Source organism: Mobula hypostoma, chromosome 11 (assembly GCF_963921235.1).
Source record: "Mobula hypostoma chromosome 11, sMobHyp1.1, whole genome shotgun sequence".
NCBI lineage: Eukaryota > Metazoa > Chordata > Chondrichthyes > Myliobatiformes > Myliobatidae > Mobula > Mobula hypostoma.
The window spans coordinates 56,667,323-56,688,995 of NC_086107.1; the positions used below are offsets into that span (position 1 = coordinate 56,667,323).

The window sequence follows — 21,673 nt, forward strand, 5'->3', positions numbered from 1 at the left end:
GAATAACTGGATTGATAGTGCACCAGAAAAATATAATTGATCGCATTGAACACTGTGGAAAAGTAACAGAGTTTCACAGCCGCACCTCAAGGGATATTGTTTGTATCTTTAACCGGAACTGGTTCATTGTCTGAAGGGCAGAGACAAGATTGAAGACGTAAAAGATTCTGCGGCTGCTGGAAATCTTGAGTAACACAAGAACAATGCTCGAGGAACTCAGCAGGTGAAATGCTAGAGCAAAGCAGTAAGGAGGGAAATAAATAGCTGACAGTTTGGGCTGAGACCCTTCATCAGGACTGGTTGAAGGCTTAGGACTTTGAAAGGTAGACCAAATTAAAACAAAATGTATCACAGCACACAAACAGGCCCTTTGATCCACCATGTCCGTGCTGAACTTCAAGTACCAGGCTACACCAATCCCAATTTTCAGCAAACTATTTGTAGCCTTCTATGTTCCATTTTGTTCTGGGACTGTTCTTTTCAACTTTTACCTTTGTAGTGCGTTTTACAAAGTGATACTTAAAGACTATTGAGATGGCTGTTTTAGATGCCAGAACGCACTGTGTAACCCTATGGTTACGTTTAGGAGTGAACATTCTGTATACATTGCCCTTGGTGTTCTCAATTTGTCCATTAACACAAACTCCAGATGTAATGGATTTAATTCTAGGCACTTGTTTTAAGAGGAAGAACTGGAACATGCATTAATGTGTTGAAATCTCTGGTTAACCCACCAATTGGACCCCATGGTTGGTGGCGTACACCAGTCACATTTAAGTATCTGATGCAATCTACATAAGACACAAGAACAGAATTAAGTCATTGAGTATGCTTGACCATTTGGTCATGTCTGGATTATTTTCCTTCTCAACACCATTCTTCTGTCTTCTCCCTGTGACCTTTGACACTCTCACTAATCAAGAATCTAGCAGCCTCTGCTGTAAATATACCCAATGACTTGGCCTCCACAGCTGTCTGTGGCAATGAATTCCACAGATTCAGCACCCTCTGGTCCTAGACTCCCCCACTATTGGAAACATCCTTTCCACTCTGTCTAGGGCTTTCAATATTTGATAGGTTTTAATGAGACTCCCCCCCACCTCATTCTTCTAAACTCTGGTGAGTACAGGCACTGGAGTACAGAGCCATCAAACATTCCTCATGCAATTTCCTTTTCATTCCTGGGATCATTCTTGCAAAATTCCTCTGACCCCCACCCCCCCCCACCTCAAATGCCACCATCTCCTTTCTTAGGTATGGGATCTAAAAATCCTCACAAATGACCATACACTCTCCTACAATGTATTCCCTTTCCCACTAATTGCCTATTTTCCTAATCTGTCTAAGTCCTTCTGCGGCATAGATATACAAGCCTTTTCAATGCCGATTACTGGCATTGCCAGCAGATTCTCATACTTGAGGTGGCTGAATGGATTCTTGGGGAAAGCATACTTCCTTCCTGTCCCATCTTTCAGCTTATTCACTTCCTGAGTTTCTGCGAAATATGTCTAGAGGAGAGCAGTTCATCTGTGTACCTACTGGGAGAGCTCCTGATGCGTTGGACTGAAGCCTTGTATCAGACCAGATAGTCCTGGGTGAGTTGCATCAACTGAGCTGTTCAGATAACCATCCTTGCTGTCCTTAATTGTGCCACGTTTGAGAAGACTTGAACATCGCAGAGCTAATTCGAGAGCATCCATCCAACATCGACCTGACAACCAAGAATCAGGAGCCAGTGAATATACATGAATAATGCATGCAGGAATACAAATCAGGAAGTGAACCAGTTATTATTATTTGTGAGAAATATACAAAGGAATATAGATCCAACTGGAAATTGGAATAGTACATTAACTAATCAGCTGAAAGTTATACATCTCCAGAAGACGGGCACAAGGAAATTATTGATTCCAAGGGATTTATCAATTTCAGGTAAGCTTTTTACTCTAATATTGTCTTCCTGTTTTAACTATTAGTTCTGGCCATTGATTCATTATTTGTTTTCCTGCAATGTTAATACTCATTATTCCCTACCACTAATTTGAATAACTACAAACTAACCCATTTCTGTCATTTCTTAAAAAACACATCACTACTGACTGATCTTGTCCTTCTTATTAAGATCTCAGTATACTCTAGACTGGTGACATTTATAGCTTTCCCAATCTCCTAGTCTATGCACTTTTGGAAGTTCTTATACTTTACATTGCTTCACATCTATTACGTTAATACCACACCCTTGACTTGGACATGGATCAACAGACACATTTTTGGAGAAAAAATTGGAAGTAGGTGATGAGAAAAAGGTAATTTCGACAGTATACCATTATTACATAAAGTCAATGATCTAAGTGGTTTCTTCACCATACTGTTGCGTGGATCCAATGAGTATGTATAAGCATAGATTAGACCTTTGAACACTCTAAAGATGTAATTCCCAGCAAAACAACCTTCAATAATGCATTCCCAGATTTCTTAGAGTTGCACAACATCATCATTCCAGAGTATATAGTTTCCTTTCCAACATTTCTCAGATAGACGCAGCCAAAACATAATCTCACCATCGGACTCAGAGGCTGCTCGAAAGATCAGGTAACTACTGGGTAGAGGCTGTGTTATCGATCCCACATTCTCACCTTTTGGACCCTGGGAAAACAATGCCATTATGTTAGAGGGAAAGAAAGTTCAGCGACATTTTGTAATGGGCTGCCACAGACATTAGGTGGCATTGAATCTTCTCAAGGCAAGGAGTTTGCACATTGTTAGAAGCATAATTTCTTTCAGAGTACATATTCCATCTGCGAATGTCTGATTTTTTTCCTAACAGTGGCATTTGACTGTCTTCTGGACAGTTCTTGCGAACCAAGCTGATAATGTTTGCTATGCGGATTTGTTGAGCCTGTGTTATGACATATCATCTTAAAACCATTTGCTTATTGATAGGCTTGTGTGTAGCATGTTTCATACACCACTGCACACACCTCACCCATAGGCTCCACCCTGCCTCAGTTTGGTTCTGCCATTCACCTCTCTGGTAGCCCTTTATGTTCCTGCTCATCTCCCTCTGCTTCCATCCTTCACCATCACTTCAGCATCTTTCAGTTCTCTCTATCCTACCTTGCTCCCTCTGCTCTCACCTATTTTTCTATTTGGCTGCCTCCATTCATCATGCTTTTGACACTGCCTCCCATCTCCATTCCTCCTCTGCTCCCCTACCTGACATCTTTTACATCTCTCCTCAGTCCACTAATCACCTTGGATTCCTTTCTTACCAGTCTCCTTCTCCTCCTTATACAGACCATCTTGCCCCTCCACATCCAGGGGTTTCAACCCAAAACATCAACAATTCCTTTCCTCTCCCAGCTGCTGCTCGACACAGCTGAACCAGTTCCTTCAGCTGGCTGCTTACTGCTCCTGACTCCAGTATCTGCAGTCTCTTGTATCTCCAGTTTATGCATAACAGAGGAGGAAGTAGTAATGGAGTAAATAGTAAGTAATTCCCACAATTATTTTAAATCCCAAAGCACAGGCATATTGACGCCATTTCCACAGTTGGTTTTCCCTAAGTAGCGGAAGTCTGGAGTTAAATTAAGAATTTTCATAAAATTGAGCAGACTTTGATGTTTAATTTATGTGGCCACTACACACCAGCTCTGTCTGTACCACTTTCTGTTTGGATATTTTACAAATTCTGGAGTCCAGAACCACAGGCCACAGTTTAAGAATAAGACCATTTAGAACGGAGTTGAGGAAAAACCTTTCCACCCAGAGAGTAGTGGATCTGTGGAATGCTCTGCCTCAGAAGGCAGTGGAGGCCAGTTCTCTGGTTGCTTTCAAGAAAGAGTTAGATAGAGCTCTTAAAGATAGTGCAGTCAAGGGATATGGAGAGAATGCAGGAATGGGGTACTGATTGTGGATGATCAGCCATGATCACAGTGAATGGTGGTGCTGGCTCAAAGGGCCGAATGGCTTACTCCTGCACCTATTGTCTATTATCTATGCAATTTATTCCTTCTAGCCAACTACCAGAGATCAATTTTCACATTAAGCCTGATCAAAAATTAATAAATTTGGGCATTTATTAGTTTGATTCCTGTACATACCATTGATAGAACTGAAGCATTATCATTGACAATAGCCATTTTAGGACAGCAGTGTTACATGAACTGCCATACTTTAAATCTTTTTCTTCCAACATTGCTGTGGAGTTTTGTTTACTCCAGTATCTAAAATGGCCATGGTGTCCAACACCATTTGTGGTTAATGAAGAAAAGATAAGGATGATATAAAATATATAATATAAAAAGTATATACTTGAAATAAAGAGGGTGGCAAATCCGAAGATTGGACAGAGTAAAAGAATTCTTTTCTCTTTGATATACTAGACACAAATTACCTTCATTGCCCAAATGGACTGATCCAGAGGATGGAACAGTTTGAAGCAGAAGCCATCTTTTTTGGAGGGTCTTTCAATGAGCTCACACGTGTTGAGAAGGATGGTTCCTACCCACTGGCCATTGCTGGGTGTTTTGTAAATTAACAGCACCCCTGGTTTGAGCACACACCAGAACTTGGTCCAGCTCTTCAGAGTACCACGGATCTGCAATACAGATGAATCATGGTTCTTTTATCAGCACAGTGACTATAAAATATTGAATATGATTCACTGAACAAAACAATTTTATCAAACCACTACCTCTGCAAAAGTTCCATAACTAATCCTGTGTGCTTGCCAAAAAGAACTAGTAAAATATCTAAATTTGACTTGAATTCCTGGTAACCTGAATACAATATAATTATGGGTGATCTTTCTTGTTTGGCCCCAAAATATAATGAAAGCAAAGAATGGAATTTATCCAAGTTCAAGTTTAATTATCATTCAACCAAATTAGCTAGAAAAAGCGGCTCACCTGAGGACTGGGAGAAATTCAGAGTCCAGCAGAGGAGGACAAAGGGCTTAATTAGGAAAGGGAAAAAAGGTTATGAGAGAAAACTGGCAGGGAACATAAAAACTGACTGTAAAAGCTTTTGTAGATATGTGAAAAGAAAAAAGATTGGTTAAGACAAATGTAGGTCCCCTGCAGACAGAAACAGGTGAATTGATTATGGGGAACAAGGACACGGCAGACCAATTGAATAACTACTTTGGTTCTGTCTTCACTAAGGAGGACATAAATAATCTTCTGGAAATAGTAGGGGACAGAAGGTCTAGTGAGATGGAGGAACTGAGGGAAATACATGTTAGTAGGGAAGTGGTGTTAGGTAAATTGAAGGGATTAAAGGCAGATAAATCCCCAGGGCCAGATGGTCTGCATCCCAGAGTGCTTAAGGAAGTAGCCCAAGAAATAGTGGATGCATTAGTGATAATTTTTCAAAACTCTTTAGATTCTGGACTAGTTCCTGAGGATTGGAGGGTGGCTAATGTAACCCCGCTTTTTAAAAAAGGAGGGAGAGAGAAACCGGGGAATTATAGACCGGTTAGCCTAACATTGGTGGTGGGGAAAATGCTAGAGTCAGTTATCAAAGATGTGATAACAGCACATTTGGACAGCGGTGAAATCATCGGACAAAGTCAGCATGGATTTGTGAAAGGAAAATCATGTCTGACGAATCTTATAGAATTTTTTGAGGATGTAACTAGTAGAGTGGATAGGGGATTTTGTGTACCAAAGGAGACAGTAGTTGTTCATGACTTGCTTGCGTATACATAAAGTGTTACAGGACCAGCTTTCAAAGATATAGCAAGTAGTCGTAATGAAAAAAATCTTTGTGAGTTGATGATTGTTGACGATGAAACACCTGTTATGCATCACCTTACGGACTCAGAGATTATTATCAGTATTCTGAATGCTGATTAAAACACTGCAAGTAATGAAGATGGCAGCGATGATGATGAAACTGAAAGTTACTAATGATGAGTTAATTGAGTTGTTGGGTGATTTGATCAAAGGGTTAGAGAAATGTACCTTCATGACAGAACAAGAGCTAATGAATTTTTATTTGATGCAAGAAAAATTTCACATGGAGAGATCAAAGCACATGAAGTAACTTCACCTGGATGAAATGTTTAAAAAGATAACATTCTTTATAAGTACAGTAATTAATAAATTTACATTTAATTTTTGTTTAATTAATAATCCTTTATAAGCTTCTGCAGTCCATTTTTGCCATTATTATTATGTGACCTCCTTTAATCTGGCAAAAACATTAATCCGGCAAGGCTCAGGAACCAAGAGTACTGGAAAATCGGTGGTCAACCTGCGTATACAGTGTGTGTGTGTATGTGTATATATATATATATATATATATATATATATATATATATATATAGTGCAAAAAAACAGAAATAATAATAGCAGTAAGTCTATATATATGTAGTTAAATTTAAAATAATTGTGCAAACATAGAGATAATATAAAAAGTGAGGTTATGTTCATGGGCTCAATGTCCATTTTGAAATCGGATGGCAGAGGGCAAGAAACTGTTCCTGAATTGTTGAGTGTGCACCTTCAGACTTCTGTACCTCCTTCCTGATGGTAACAATGAGAAGAGGGCATGCCCCGGGTGATGGGAGTCCTTAATAATGGACGTCACCTTTCTGAGACACCGCTCCTGGAAGATGTCTTGGATACTACAGAGGCTGGCACCCATCATGGAGCTGACTAACTTTACAACTCTCTGCAGCTTCTTTCAAACCTGTGCGGTAGCAACCCTACCACCATCCCCCCCATACCAGACAGTGATAAAACCTGTCAGAATGCTCTCCACAGTACTTCTGTAGATGTTTTTGAGTGTTTTAGATGACAAAATATATATCCTGAAACTCCTAATGAGATATAGCCGCTGTCTGGTCTTCTTTACAGTTTTACAGGTATTAAAGACGTTGAACAGGAAAGGTTACAATTATATTAAATGATATGATCTTAAAAAAACATTGCCTAGGCATGGCGTCCACAGACGCCTTACTTAATGATATTGGTCCATGGAATAAAAAAGTTTAGAAACCCCTGGCCTAGACTGTGCTTTTGAAGGAGTGAATACACATGGTCCAAGTTAACTGTGAATTGATTGTTAAATTGTTTATCAACAGTTTACCTGAATATATTTAACTAGCTTCTGTGTATATTACCAGCCGTTGTTTGGATTCACAATCAATTAACATCAATGTGCTAGATTAGAACACCAACAGGATTATGTGATTTACCTTCAGCCAGTCCTCCATTACCACCACGGCAGGGTCTTTTAAAGCACTGAACATCTCCTTACTGGCTCTCTTCTTCTCCTGTCTGTAATTTTTCTTCTGAACCTATTTAAAATACAGAATTATTCTGACTGGCAAATGAAGCACCGAACAATACACTCAGAATCAGGTTTATCATCACTGACGTATGTTGTGATATTTGTGCCCCCATACCCGGCTGTGATGTAACCAATCAAAATGCTCTCCACCGTACATCTGTACAAATTTGTTGAGTCTCTTTGGTGCAGACCAAGTCTCCTACGGGCATGCCTTCTTCATGGTCATATCAATGTGTTGGACCCAAGATATTTGAGCTGATGATGCACAGGAACTTGAAGCTCTTCACCCGGTCCACCACTGGCGTTTCAATGAGAGCTGGTGTGGGTTCTCCTAACTCCCCCTTCCTTAAGTCCACAGTCAATCCCTTGGTCTTGCTAATGTTGAGTGGAAGGTTGTTATCGCGACACCACTCTGTCTCACTTCTGTACGCCTCTTTGTCACCATTTGAGATTCTGCCAACAGCAGTGGGTTACTGGCAAATTGACAGATGGTGTTTGAGCTGTGCCTAGCCACACAGTCACGAGTGTAGAGAGAGTAGAGCAGCGGGCTAGGCAGGTATCTGTGTGGATTGTCAGAGGAGGAGGAGATATTATTACAGATCCACACTGATACTCAATATAAAGAGATAATGGGAAACATTTGATGAGTGAATATTGTAACAGTATCTAATAATAAATAATGGGGCTGTATGAATAAAATTATAAAATTATAACTGTATTCTTAATGCAATGCCTTACATAAAACATTTAGTGTTCTGGAGATAATCTACAGCATCCTACTTACAAGATGCACAAACGCAAGAGCAAATCTGTCTGGCGAAAGGTGCCACAATTAACAAATAAGATGAATGATTGGTTAAGATATCTTCGGGTAAGAGGAGATACCAGGAAAATTGTTCTCTTACAAGTGGATATTTTATAGCCATCTGAACAGGCAGATCGCATTTTCTCATCTGAATAATAATGTCTGAAAATAAGACACTACTTTAGTATTGCAATGAAGGAAAAGCCCAGGTTTTATGGTCAAGTCCTGGTGAAGAACTTCCTGATTCAATTGACATTTACATTTTCAACTGATTCTGGAGCTCAAAAAATAGTCATCGTCAGTTGAGAGAAAATGTGAAAAATTGAGGGAGTTTTTCTATCCACAAGTGAAACTCCATGCGAACTTCTGGTTGAGCTCCTGGTGGAGTTCATTTACCTGTGTAATTGCTGACAAAGTCAACAAACTGTAGCCCTGAATATATTTAGGAAAGTTACTGAAATTATCTACCACTTTAAATCTATACCGTGCCAGGGTTGAACCTGACCCAAGAACTGCTTCTCTATTTATCTGAAGTAGAGGGAATCGTTTCCACAGACTGAAATGATTAATTAAGACTTATTTCAATTGTATTAAAGTGTAAGTATTTGTGAGTGATTCAGGTTTTTAAATTAAAACATCTTAAATTTTAACTTCAAAATATTTTATTAGTTATTACTTAGAAACAATTAGAGTATTTGCAAGGGTTGAGCATTTTAGGTGAAGAACACAGTTTAGCGAGCAGTGGACGAGTTTTTTAGATTCTTTGTGGACATGCCCCATTCTGGCCCCACTCCAGCCATGATGCCCTTACACCACAGAAAGCTTTGTTACACCACAAGGCCTCTCTGCAAGGATTTGAACTAGCTTTGAACTGCAAGTTCCCATAGGATGAACTCCACAATGCAAGCTTGAATTTTTGATTGATGGTTTTGTTCAGCTTGCTACTGAGCACGATTGCTGGGTTATGACATTTTGTACAGTCTTTTTCTGAAAAAGAGGCAAATCGGAGCTGCAAAAGAAAAAGAATTACAGAACAGAGGTCGGCCTTTCTGCCCAAATAGTTTGACTTGATATCTATTATCAGAACAATAATCTCAATATCATGTATTTGGCTTCTTTATCTTCCTTTCTACAACCCCCATATTTAACCTCAAATGTGGGAAGGTTCTGCTTCAATCTTTACATCAGGGTGGACGGGAGATGCTCCAAATAAGAATAATCACCTAGAAATTGAGTTGCATAGTAATTTTTTTTTCTCTAGCATGATGCACTAGAAATGGAATAACAACTATTTCTGGGATATTTCCTGTCACAGGGGAAATCAAACCTACCATCAGTATGTCATGGTTTCTGTATTGTGAGTGCTTGATATAATGTAGTTTCCACACAATACTTTCTCCATTCAGAGCATTTTAATGGAAACCAGGACCACCGGACACTTCGAAGGTAACAAGTTCCAACTAGCATAATGCTGAACCAAGATGTCTGCTGAGCAATTAAATTACTGAACTTCATCCTTGGTGCTTCTACTACCTGATGCTGTATCAATCATCCCTACTCCAGTTCACCTTCCTGACTCCCCCACAATGTGCATCTTTCCCCCATGGAAATAAGTGGACCAATTTCCTCCTCGGTCCTCTGCCACCCCGAGGACACTGCCAGCCTTATTCTCACCACCAACAAGTGCCAATCCCTCTGTGATCCTCTCTAACTCTAAGCTCACCTCAAGGATTCGAGGGCAGTATGAAAGAAACTGTCTTTTACTGCTGCATTGTAACCTGGAGTTCAAGTTTAATTGTTATTCAGCCATAGGTGAACACAGCTAAACAAAACAGCGCTACGTCAGGGTCAAGGTGCAAATCACAGTACCCACAGTCACACGGATATAAGACAGCAAGCACATAAAGATATTGGCAAAATAACAGTAATACAAAACCAATGAGATCCAAGACCCTGAGTCCAAGAATATATGATGTTTACCTTCAAGGTTTCTTTCTTTGTGAGTTTAGAGATCGAAGATATCCCATCTTTGTCGCAGCCATTGTATAGTTTGGAATCAGACTGCAAGAGAAATGAAGGGCCTTGATCAATGTTGCTTCACCATAGTGAGAACCTGGTAATCATATCTGTGCCACAGTGGAGCCAGTTGTTTTTATTTAAATAATGAGCACCATAAAAGTACAACGATAAATAGTATTGGTCTGGATCTCACAGCAACCCTGCAGCAACAGACGTAAATTTTCAGCAGGAAACCGTGGATTCCAATCAAAAGCAGCAAGTCATCAGCTTTCTTGCACCTATTGTCTACAGGATCTTAAACTGGCTGCAGTATAGCAGGACAGGTGCAAGCATCCTTCCTGTTGTGCCACAAATGTCAGCTTCTATGCCCACAAACTCACTTACTTATAGATAGATTCAGGGCGAGGCTTCTTTGATTTCCATCTAAACCTCTTTCACAACGTTCAACCAAGATCAGATAAGTCCACATGAATTATGTGTCAAGCCACATGTTCTGGATAGTTAAATATCAATAAAAACAGTAAATGCTGGGAGGCTGGGAACTGTGCATTTCAGACAGAATCTGCAGATAGAGAAACAGTTGATGTTTCAGAAATTATGAAAAATTCTGGAACCAAAAAGCTGAGTGCTTTTTTCACCATAATGCTGCTTGGTCTGTTGAGTATTTCAGGCATTGTATGTGCTACTCCTGCATTCTTTGTCTTTATTCCAGGTATCCAGGACCTGCAGTTGTTCTTGACTTTCATTTAATGAATGCATGTGATGCCTAGTTCATTCAATTGCTAAAATATTTATTAACTTCCATAACCTTTGTAATTCTAATTTTTGTAACCCATTGAATATTTAATAAAGTTCTTTTTATCTAGCTGACATTTCATTATAGTTTTAATTTTAAAAATGATTAATATTGGAAAAGAAGTGAATATTTTCTTCACAATATTCATTAGATTTGCTTGTGATTGCTCCCAAGAAAGAGTAGTTTGATGAAGAAAATTGAGGCTGGAAACAATACTATCATTTATTTAGGGTTATGATCCTTGTCTCTATATCGTACTTGCTTTGTCGTACTCCCCAGGCCTGAAGACAAAATAAAGAGGCAGGAGAGGGGATTGAGGGGTGTCTGGGGGTGGGCAGAGAAGTGGGAGCAATGGGACAATGAGGAGCAGAGTATCTAAAATGGAATTCAGTAGGCAGTTGTGAGGATTTAATGTTTGTTTAAAAAGAAAAAGTGGCTAAGCACATGTCATAAAAGGCCAAAAACAACCTTTGAGATGTGGAAGTGAGCAACACACACAAAATGTTGGAGGAACTCTGCAGGCCAGGCAGCATCTATGGAAAAACGTACAGTCGATGTTTCAGGCCACAGCATCGACCGTACTCTTTTCCATAGATGCTGCCTGGCACGCTGAGTTCCTTCTGCCTTTTATGTGTGTTGCTTAGATTTTCAGCATCTGCAGATTTTCTCTGGTTTGGAATGTGGAAGTGAACTAGCATTTGACAATAACATTTCAAGTCTATGAGAAACTTGGCACAGCTAACCTGGTCAACCTTTAACAACCTCAGGTGCGGAGCATGTGCAAAATTGATTCAGACATGTTCAAGAATTGTAACCTTTATGCTGACTGTGACGGGGTCCTGAATTACCCCTATGAACTGTGCTTTAGAAAAGAGAGAGAGAGAAGTATTCAACACCAACATGTTGTTTTGAAAAGAGAGAGTGAGACGAAGACTAACTTTTGAACTGTCACTTTAAGGCTCGAGGAGGAACTGGGAGTAACTTTTGGATTTTTGCTGAGTTAGAGAGAGAGAGCACTGAGCAGCTAGTAAGTCGCTATGGTGATCGAGAGCGGCGTTATTTGATGGACAATCAATATTATAGTTTCTCTGGAGTGTGTTTATACTTCCCAGGGACATTGCCTGCATGTACATTTCTTACACAGGCAGAAATGGAAGGAGTTATTTGAGAGATAGTTGGTACTCAGTACGGTGAGATAAATAGGAGGTCAGATGATAGACCTCAGGCACATGTTTTTGGACACTGAATGAGCTTTGTTGTGCCCACAGAAAAAGTGGGTTTTTGGAGGATTGATCAGGCGGATCGATCAATGGCTCTTGCAGTGTGAAAAGGGAGTGACCGGTGGGGAGTTGTCCATGTGTCCACCCTTGCCTGGATTGATAACTCCACCACAGGAAAATGGTCCCCTTTGTTGTGGTCACAGTCGGTGACTTTTAAAGGATTTCGGAGGACAACGGGAAGATCAACGGTGTCAGCTCACCTGAAGACTAAAATCTCTCCCTCTCTCCCCCCATCACCACTCAACTCAATACCACGAACTGAACTGAACTTTACTCATCATCGTAAGACTGTATCTTTTTACCCCTAGACTTGAAGAAACTTGGTTTTTCATATATATTTCCACACTTACTGATTTACTTAATTATATATAATCATTGCTAACCTGTTTGATTTAATTTATCTACATTTATATTACTGTATTGCGTATGTAGGGCTCTCGGTATACTAGGTGGACTGTTAACTGTTGATCGCTTATTACCCAAATGGCTTCTCTGAAGTGTTATATTAAAATGGCTTTTCGTAATGTCAACTGCTGAGCAAGGGGTTCTCTGTAACTGCAATGTCTGGGTTATACAGGGAGATAATGGAAATTGTATTCATTTGTTAGCCAATGGAAGCCATGTTCTGTTATCTTGTATATGTGTGCTGAGTTGAGGAGCGCGAGCATTTTCGGGAGGCGAGCAGAGAGGACGGACGTGTGAGGAATGGACAGCAGTTCCCGGGTGGCAGACACCAGACCTCGGGGGCTCGGAGGGTGGCCGGAGTCTCGAAAGGACGTTGTTGATGGAATCGGAGGCATGAGCACCAACGCATTAAAATATTATGTGCACAAGACTGATAAGTTACTTATTACTTTCTACTAACCCAACACCAAAAATTTGCGATAAAGTATAATTCTTTACTTGCACTTTGTATATTGTTTCCTATTTGTGTCATGGCTGATCATTGGGCGACTCACACCTTATCCGCACCAAAGCAATTGATCTGTTGGCGGGGTTGACGGCTATTCACCCTAGGCAATGGGAGGGGTCAGTGGGGCGAAGACCCTTACAATTAGTTACTAATAAATATTATTAGTTAACAGCAATACTGGACTCCAAAGTGTTTTCTATTTCTGCTGGTTCTTTAACCCGTCACGGGGTACGTGACATGACCATACTTGTTGACTGATAGGGAAAGGTCCATGGTGTCAGAATTGTCAAGTGCCTACCTTACTACTGGAGATGGGTGTTGAAGTGACCTCATAGTTCAGAGCCGAAAATCCATTCTTTTCTATTTCATTACCTGCAGCAAGTAGGAATAGAGAAAAACTGTGCCATTAGCAGCCATGCTAATAGATCAGGAATTACCTTATAATAACCAGATGCGCTATGATCAATAATGCTTTACTCAATTTACCTGGACTGGAAAAAGCAAGAGCCATAGAGACATGGTACAAGTAGATTGTGATGGTGAGGTGCCATATGAAATTATTCCAGGCAAACTTATTACATGTTTCACATTGACAGGTTGTAGAAAAACTCTTATCAGACCGTAAAACATAGGAGCAGAATTAGGCCATTTGGCCCATCAAGTCTGTTCTGCCATTCTGTCAAGGTTGAGTTATTATCTGTCACATACACATTACAGATCATCATCTTCCCAACCACTGAAGTCAGGCCAACTGGCCTATAATTTCCTTTCTTCCGCCTCTCTGCCATTTCTTTGTCCCCCATTACTATCTCTCCAGCATCATTTTACAGCAATCCAACATCTACTCTTGCCTCTCTTTTTATATATCTGAAAAAACTTTTTATATGCTCTTTTATATCATTGGCTAGCTTACCTTCATACTTCATCTTATCTCGCCTTATAGTTTTTTTAGTTACCATCTTTTGGTTTTTTAAAAGCTTCCCAATCCTTTAACTTTCCACAATTTTTTGGGATATTATATACCCGACTTTTTTGCTTTTATGCTGTTTCTGATTTTCCTTGTCAGCCATGGTTGCCTCATCCTCTATTTAGAATTCTTCGTCTTTGGGATGTTTCTATCCTGCACCTTCCAAATTGCCCCCAGAAACTCCAGCTGTTGCTGTTCTGCCGTCATCCCTGATAATGTTCCCTTCCAATCAAATTTGACCAGCTCTTCTCTCATGCCTCTGTAATTTCCTTCATTCCACTGTAATACTGATACATTTAATTACCTTCTCCATCTCAAACAGTAGGGTGAATTCTATGTTATTATGAACATTTTCTCCTTAGGGTTTCTTTACCTTAAGCTCCCTTATCAAATCTGGTTCATTACTCAAACCAGAATTACCTTTCCCGTACTGGACTCAACCATCAGCTACTCTAAAAAGCCATCTTGTAGCAAATCTGTCTATAAGGATATTATTCCTGTGTACCTTACTTTGATTGCTTACTCCCCTTACTTCTCCAGGTGGTCACCCATCTACTATGTGAAACCTTTTCTCTGGGTGTGACCATCAAAGTAAAAGTCTCATCTATGAGGTTCTCAGCCTCCTGGACGATCCTGAGTACACCCAGCTCCACTCCAGTTCCTTGACCTTCTCAGGCAGGAGCTGAAGTTGGAGACACTACCTGCAATGTAGTCATTGGGGATACTGTTAGGTACCCAGAAATCTCACATCTCACAGGAGGAGCATTCCACTGCCTTAACTACCATCCTGCCTACACTTGATACACCTCTAATTTCTCATGCTTAAGTTCTGGCCTGCACCTGTTCTCGCCGAAGCCTGTTGAGCCAAAGCCTGGCCTCTCTAACACTGCCCACTCCAAGAATGGCCACTCTGATTACACCTCACTTCTTTTTATTGGCTCCTGCCGAGTGCCTAAGAGATTGTCGTGATTGCAGACTGCTGAAAAGTTCCAAAAGGTCCCAAGCTCTTTGTAAACCTCACGCGGTCTCACCAACGAATGACTTCTCGAGATGATTGTAGCTTGCTGAAAGAGTGCTTCCAGCACCTTAGACAATAATATAAGAAAACAGCAGCAGACATAGGACACCTGTTTCTTTAAGCCTGCCCTGAAATTTGATATGATCATGGCCTATCTACTCTATGCCTCAACTCTCCTCTATGCCAGATCTCCATAATCCTCAATTCCTCAAGCAACACTGAGTGAATCTGGAGACTCAACAAAGCATAAAATTTCAGACTTAAAAATTAGTTCTTGGTCACATGCTAGATGTGGAGTGTTGCCAATCTTCTACGTTCTACTCTGCTTTCAAAATTTGATTCTATTGAAATCAACACATTGATTTCAGAATTACAGCACAAAGTACGATGCATTCATGATATACAAGTGAGGGTGGATTTCTAACTTATTAAGAAGTAAATTCATTGTTAAATTCCCACTTCAGCAGAAATCAATACGAGAATGAATATGTGCTACTATATTTGCTCGTAGAATGAATATCTGCTACTTTTCATAATTAATAGCCCTTTAACAGACATGGTTAAGAATAAATTCTGAATAAAATCACAGTGTATTCCAGTTAATTGGGAAACATCGGAACCAGTACATTTTGGCCCAATTAAGCAGCTGCCCCAATTAGCCTAAGTTTTATGGAAAATGTTAAAAAGGTATAAAAACCACCAACTAATTTTCATTGCGAACACTACAAATACTACTACAGCACTATAAAACTGGGTATTAGTTCCTAATGGTTATTGACAGATGCTATGCTGCCATGTTCTTTTGAATAACTGTAAATGAACAAAATCAGCGCCATCACCTGGTGCAGATAAAGGACTGCCTTCATACAATGCTTGCATCGATGATTGCATCATCCAAATCTTTTTTTTAACTGTAACATTCAAGATGATTGTCAAGATCTTCAAATTCTTTGTAGTTCCTGACTAAGCAATAAATTTCAAGACCTTGGCCTTGTGCAATTGGATCCTCAGTCAGATTGGATTGGCAACAACATCTGCTCCACAATCTCTATCAGCACAGGTACACCACAAGGCTGTGTGCTTAGCTCCCTGCTCCTCTCGCTTTACACTTACGTTTGACTGTGTGGCTAAGCACAGCTCCAATGCCGGTTTCAAGGTTACTGTCATAGGCCGAATCAAAGCTGGTGATGGATCAGCATATAGGAGGGACATTGAAAATGTGGCTGAGTGATGCCATAACAACAATCCCTTACTCAAGACCAAGGAGTTGATTGTTGACTTCAGGAGGAGGAAACCAGAGGTCTATGAGCCAGTCCTCATTGGGGCATCAGAGGTGGAGAGGGTCAACAACTTTAAATTCCTCGGTGTTATCATTTCAGAGGACCCGTCCTTTGCCCAGCACGCAAGTGTAATAATGAAAAAGCATGGCAGTGCCTCTACTTCCTTAGAGATTTGTGAAGATACAGCATGATATCATCAACTTTGACAGACTTCTATAGACGTGTGGTGGAGAGGATGTTGACTGGCTGCATCATGGCCTGGTATGGAACCATCAACGCCCCTGAACAGAAAATCTTATAAAAAGTAGTGGATATGGCCTAGCCCATCACGGGTAAAGCCCTCCCCACTGTTAAGCACATCTACAGGGAGTGCTGTCACAGGAAAGCAGCATCCATCATCACGGACCCCCTAACACCCAGGCCATGTTCTCTTCTTGCTACCGCCATCAGGAAAAATGTATAGGAGTCTCAGCACTCATGGAAGCAGGTTCAGGAACAGTTACTACCCCTCAACCATCAGGCTCCTGAACCAAAGGGGATAACTTCACTCGCCCCATCACTGAACTGTTCCTACAACCCATGGACTCACTTCCAAGGACTCTCATGTTCCTGATATTTATTGCTTATGTATGTATTTGTCTGTTTATTTTCTTTTGTATCGGCACAGTTTGTTGTTTTTTGCATATTGGTTGTTTGTCTACCCTATTGGATGGGGTCTTTCATTGATTCTATAATGTTTCTTGGATGTATTCTATATGCCCTGAAGAAAATGAATCCCCAAGCCTGAATGCCTCAAACCACAGTAAGCAAAACAGTTCTGAGTTGTCTACTGCTAATTCAACCCAACTATCAATGGCAAAAATCACTGTTTTTTTGAACTAAACACATATAACAGACATTATTTAAAAATTGTTCACTCTAAGTGAGGTGTGACGTCTAATAACCACAAAGTGCATGCAATTGTCACCAGCTAGAAGCTGTTCGACAACAGTCTCCTGTCCCAGTTAAATGGCTATTTTCTTGCTTATTTTTATTTCATTAAAAGTTGTCCCAAATAAGAAGCTGCCCCAATTAACTGATGGCCCAATTAACTGGAAGCCACTGTAATTGCTTAAAATGCTTATTCTATTAAAAATAATTTCACCATGAACGATTTTCAACTTGGCTGTTTTCTGGAATCACTGTACAGTGTCATAATAAGACTGGAGTTATATTTAGGTTAACTAAGTAAGGAGGGCAGATTTTCTTTTCTAAAAGGGCATTTGTGAACTACATGGGATTTATGAGAATCTTTCACTGTGATACAAACTTATTTAACTGACTTCTCACATTGCCAATAGAGCAGCTGAAATCAAATTCACTGGATTATTAATCCAGGATCTGGAATACTGGTTGAATTAATTACTACATTATCACACCATCCAATTACCTCCGGTTTGCTTGATTATCTCAGGCAACTTTGCAATCTCCCACTGCTTACTAGATAATTTTATTGCTAATTTTGGAACAATGCATTTCAGGGTAATTAATTTTATAGGTAGCCTGTGCTCCTGGCACTGTTCCAAGGATGGCAGATGTTACTCAATTTGTTCTCCTGTGGTAGAGTGACTCATATGAGACAGTCTTGTGAGTGGAATGTTGATAACCAGAACTCAAGCTACTGAGAAGTAACCCCAGACACTGTGCTGCTTTTATAAACAACTCTCCAACTTGCTACAAAGATCCATGTGCAGTACCCTTATTAACTTGTGGCTTTGAAACAGCATGGATATATGTCAAACACTCCAATCCTGACATTCGGTATATATATTCCAAACAGTGTTAAACTGTGGAATTTTTGCAAAGTTCCCTCTCTCTCCCATCCCCCCAACCTTTTGAAGACCGTGGTTCTGGAATTATTCCAAAAGTACCAACTCAGCATAAAACATGGCTCAAGCCAGAGAAGCTCCCACTCGTGTGCTGTACCACTGCATCACATTGACTGGGATGCACAGGATATTCAGGAGTAATGTTAATGCCCAATATATAATCTACCTGGGAAGTACATACACAACTACTAACTGGATCAATGGGTGAACACCAGCCAAGTAATTATAATGATTCAATATTATCTTAATACAAGTATAGAATTTTGTCCATTGTTGCATGTACTTTACACTAATATTCATGATTTTACAATGCCTCCACCTATTTATTTTCCCTGTACAGTATTGTGGTTTTTCTTACAAATATAATGAGGATGAAGCAAAAGTCAGTAAAATCTAACAAACCTGGAGTTAAGGGACATATTTCATTGTATCCACCAAAAGATGAGTTTCGGGTGAATTCACGAGGGTCAATTTTCTGTGGTGTTGCCAATCCAGTGCAGAGAGAAAACCTCCGCCGCAGCACTTGATCCTCCATCATGGCATGTGTTTTCTGTGGAATAAACAAGTACCAGTGAGTCACAACTAGAGGCTATTTCACAAAAATTATCACTCTTACCACAACTTCACAAATTAGATCATAAGGCATAAAAACCAGAAGAGTTAGGCCATTCCACGATTCCATCAGGGCTGATTTATTATCCCTCTCAGCCCCATTCTCTTGCATCCTACCAATTACCTTTGATGCCTTTACTAATCTGGAATCTATCTGTTTTGAATGTACCAATCAACTTGGCCTCCACAGCTGTCTATGGCAGGGAATTCCATTGATTCCATCCTCTGGCTAAAGAAATTTCTCCTCATTTCATTTCTGTAGGAATGCCCTGCTATTCTGAGGCCGTGACCTCTGGTGCTTGCCCCCCCATTATAGGAAACCTGCTCTCTACATCCACTCTATCTAGGCCTTTCGATATTTATAGGTTTCAATGAGATCCTGTTCTCATTCTTCTAAGCTCATCAAGTACATGCCCAGAGCCATTAAGCACTCCTCATACCCTAACTCTTCCATCCCAGGATCATTCTCAAGAACCTCCTCTGACCTCTCCAATGCCAGCACATCCTTTCTTCCTAATCAACTCCCTAAAGCAAACTTGTTCCAACTTACAGTGGTCAAGCATGGTTCACGAGATATAAAGTCTGCCTACAAACATCCTGGAAAAAAGGCAGAGCTAACTATTTTCGCAAAGGTCATTGATGTCTTACCACACTCTACCTACTGTTAGCATGTTTGACTTAACTTGAAGTCTGGAAAATTTATCTTCTTTCAACTGTAATGAATATTAATTTCTTGTTTTCTTTTTGCTAACCTTGTTTTCTAAACACAGTTGTTGCTTGTAAGATCACAAACAGATGTAAGTAAACTTCCAACTGAGTTCTTTAAGTGTAAATGGAAAGCAATAATCAGCTTGAAGATAAAAAACCAATAGCTATAGAAACTCTTTGAAGTCAGCTCTGTATTTTGCAGACACTCCATCTGAAGAAAGTCACTACACCTGTTTTATTACTACTGGAGATGCAGTATGAGACAATGGGTTGTTTAATTTGGGTTACTTCAAGCAGACAAGCTGACTCTTAAGTTGCCTAGTTCAAGGAAGCTTGCAGAATACCATCTAGCATATTCACAACTGATGTGTTTAAAGTTGGAAGTTTTATGTACTCAGCTTTACGGCATTAATGGTAGCTAGTTAAGTTCAATATCTTTAAAAATACTTTTAGACCATTTGTATTAAAAGGATATTTGAGGAAATATCACATGCTTGTGAAGTCACCCAAACTATAAATGTGGAGAGCAGTTTAGGCTTAATAGGAATGGGACAAGAAACATGAAATAAATGCAGGATGAATGGAAATCCATTCTTCTATCTGCGGTTTCTGTGATGAATTATTTATTTGTCCACATCACGGTTTTCTTTTAGTTTATAGGAATTGTACCAGTGTTTCAGAAATCCTTTGAGTTTAAGAAATTCTTAATGCTTTATGTTTAAGAAGTGCTTCATGCTTAATGGTTTATGTTTTAGAAATAGTTTGTAATTTGGGAAATGTTTAAGATGAACATCCTCTATGATTTTTAAATGTGTTTTAAGAGTGTTTGTGGATTTAAATGTGTATCACTGCAAATAAATGGACTGTGTTTTAAGCTACTTTGTTAGCTGGAATTATCTTCTCCTTGGTTTGGAGAGGAGACCCACCACTCGAATAATGGGTATTAGCAGCTAAACTCATTGTGGAGAATAAACAGGGAAGTAAACTAGTCTTTGAAGATCAGGTAATGCAGTATAATCTCCTTTTAGTGCGAGTATTTATAACTGAAGGGGTTTAAGGTCTTTGTTTGAGTTTAGAACTTTGTACTCAGGAAACATCGGTGCCTGATGTGATCACATTATACCAAAAGTACTATTTTAGAAAAAAATTATTATTTTGCAGTAGTCCAAACTCAGAGAGACTTGACAAGTGCTACGACACCCCACCTGGTACTATATAGTCGACATCCTGGTTTCCAACAGTTGCACAGGCAAATGAATGTGTTAATAGTATATGAGAAATATGAGATAATACCCCAACTGCTCCTCAGATTGAACATTGATGAATACTTCAGTCTTCAAGTCAGAGACTGGAATGATGAAGGGATAGAACAAAGGGTAGAATGTAGATTAGACAGACCAAACCCTACTGTTCGACCTGCTGGACTCAGACCAGCACAATTTGTACCAGATCCAAACAATGTAGTAATAATTCATACCTTGAGACAGTAAATTGGCCTGTTTTAGATAGAAACAAAGCCCGCGGATGGGGACCACATGCCTGTGTGATAGAACCTGGTGACTCACATCTTCATCCTGATGCACGGGGATATCATGTATTCCTTCCAGAAACACATGAGGTAGCGCCAGCAAACCCTAGAGGTACTAATGAAGCCTGGAGAACAGATGCTTGAAACATGCACTAGGATTATTAAAAAGGCTGACTACAGCCAGTGGAAAAAAGAATACAGGGACAGGTTCCTGTAGAGGGAGCCGCTGCATTTCCACAGAACAAACTTCCCATCAGGTTGTGGACCATCGACTATTCAGTTGCAGGCAGTATGTGCCACACTTCCAGCTGATGATGAAGGAATTCTGAAGTGGCTACTTCGGAATGCTGGGAGTTTATAGGCCTTTGGGGCCAGTCAGTACCCCCCAACATATTCAGCAATTCTTATCACTGTTGTTTCCTATAGTCTGGCTTGGTACCATCTCCACATCTGTTTATAAACAAATTACTGGTGGAGATGTCTGTGGAAGACAGTACTATATTGAGTAAAATGGTCAAATGCATGGCTTAACAACAGCTTATAAGATCAGAGAACAAATGTCAAGGGCAGACTGGAACCT

The 21,673-nt window shown here is 40.0% G+C and overlaps 1 protein-coding gene across 2 annotated transcripts in view; it reads right to left on the reverse strand.

Moving 5' to 3' along the window:
* The window catches only part of LOC134353771 (oxysterol-binding protein-related protein 5-like), a 139,604-nt gene that overhangs the window by 40,425 nt on the left and 77,506 nt on the right, over window positions 1-21,673 (reverse strand). For both annotated transcript variants that reach the window (XM_063062125.1, XM_063062126.1), the window contains exons 2-8: window positions 18,648-18,795; window positions 13,411-13,484; window positions 10,085-10,165; window positions 7,205-7,306; window positions 4,397-4,600; window positions 2,562-2,646; window positions 1,540-1,711 (exon numbers count right to left, since the gene is read on the reverse strand). In XM_063062125.1, the coding sequence (XP_062918195.1) occupies window positions 1,540-1,711; window positions 2,562-2,646; window positions 4,397-4,600; window positions 7,205-7,306; window positions 10,085-10,165; window positions 13,411-13,484; window positions 18,648-18,795 (866 nt within the window). The remainder of the gene's footprint in view (window positions 1-1,539; window positions 1,712-2,561; window positions 2,647-4,396; window positions 4,601-7,204; window positions 7,307-10,084; window positions 10,166-13,410; window positions 13,485-18,647; window positions 18,796-21,673) is intronic.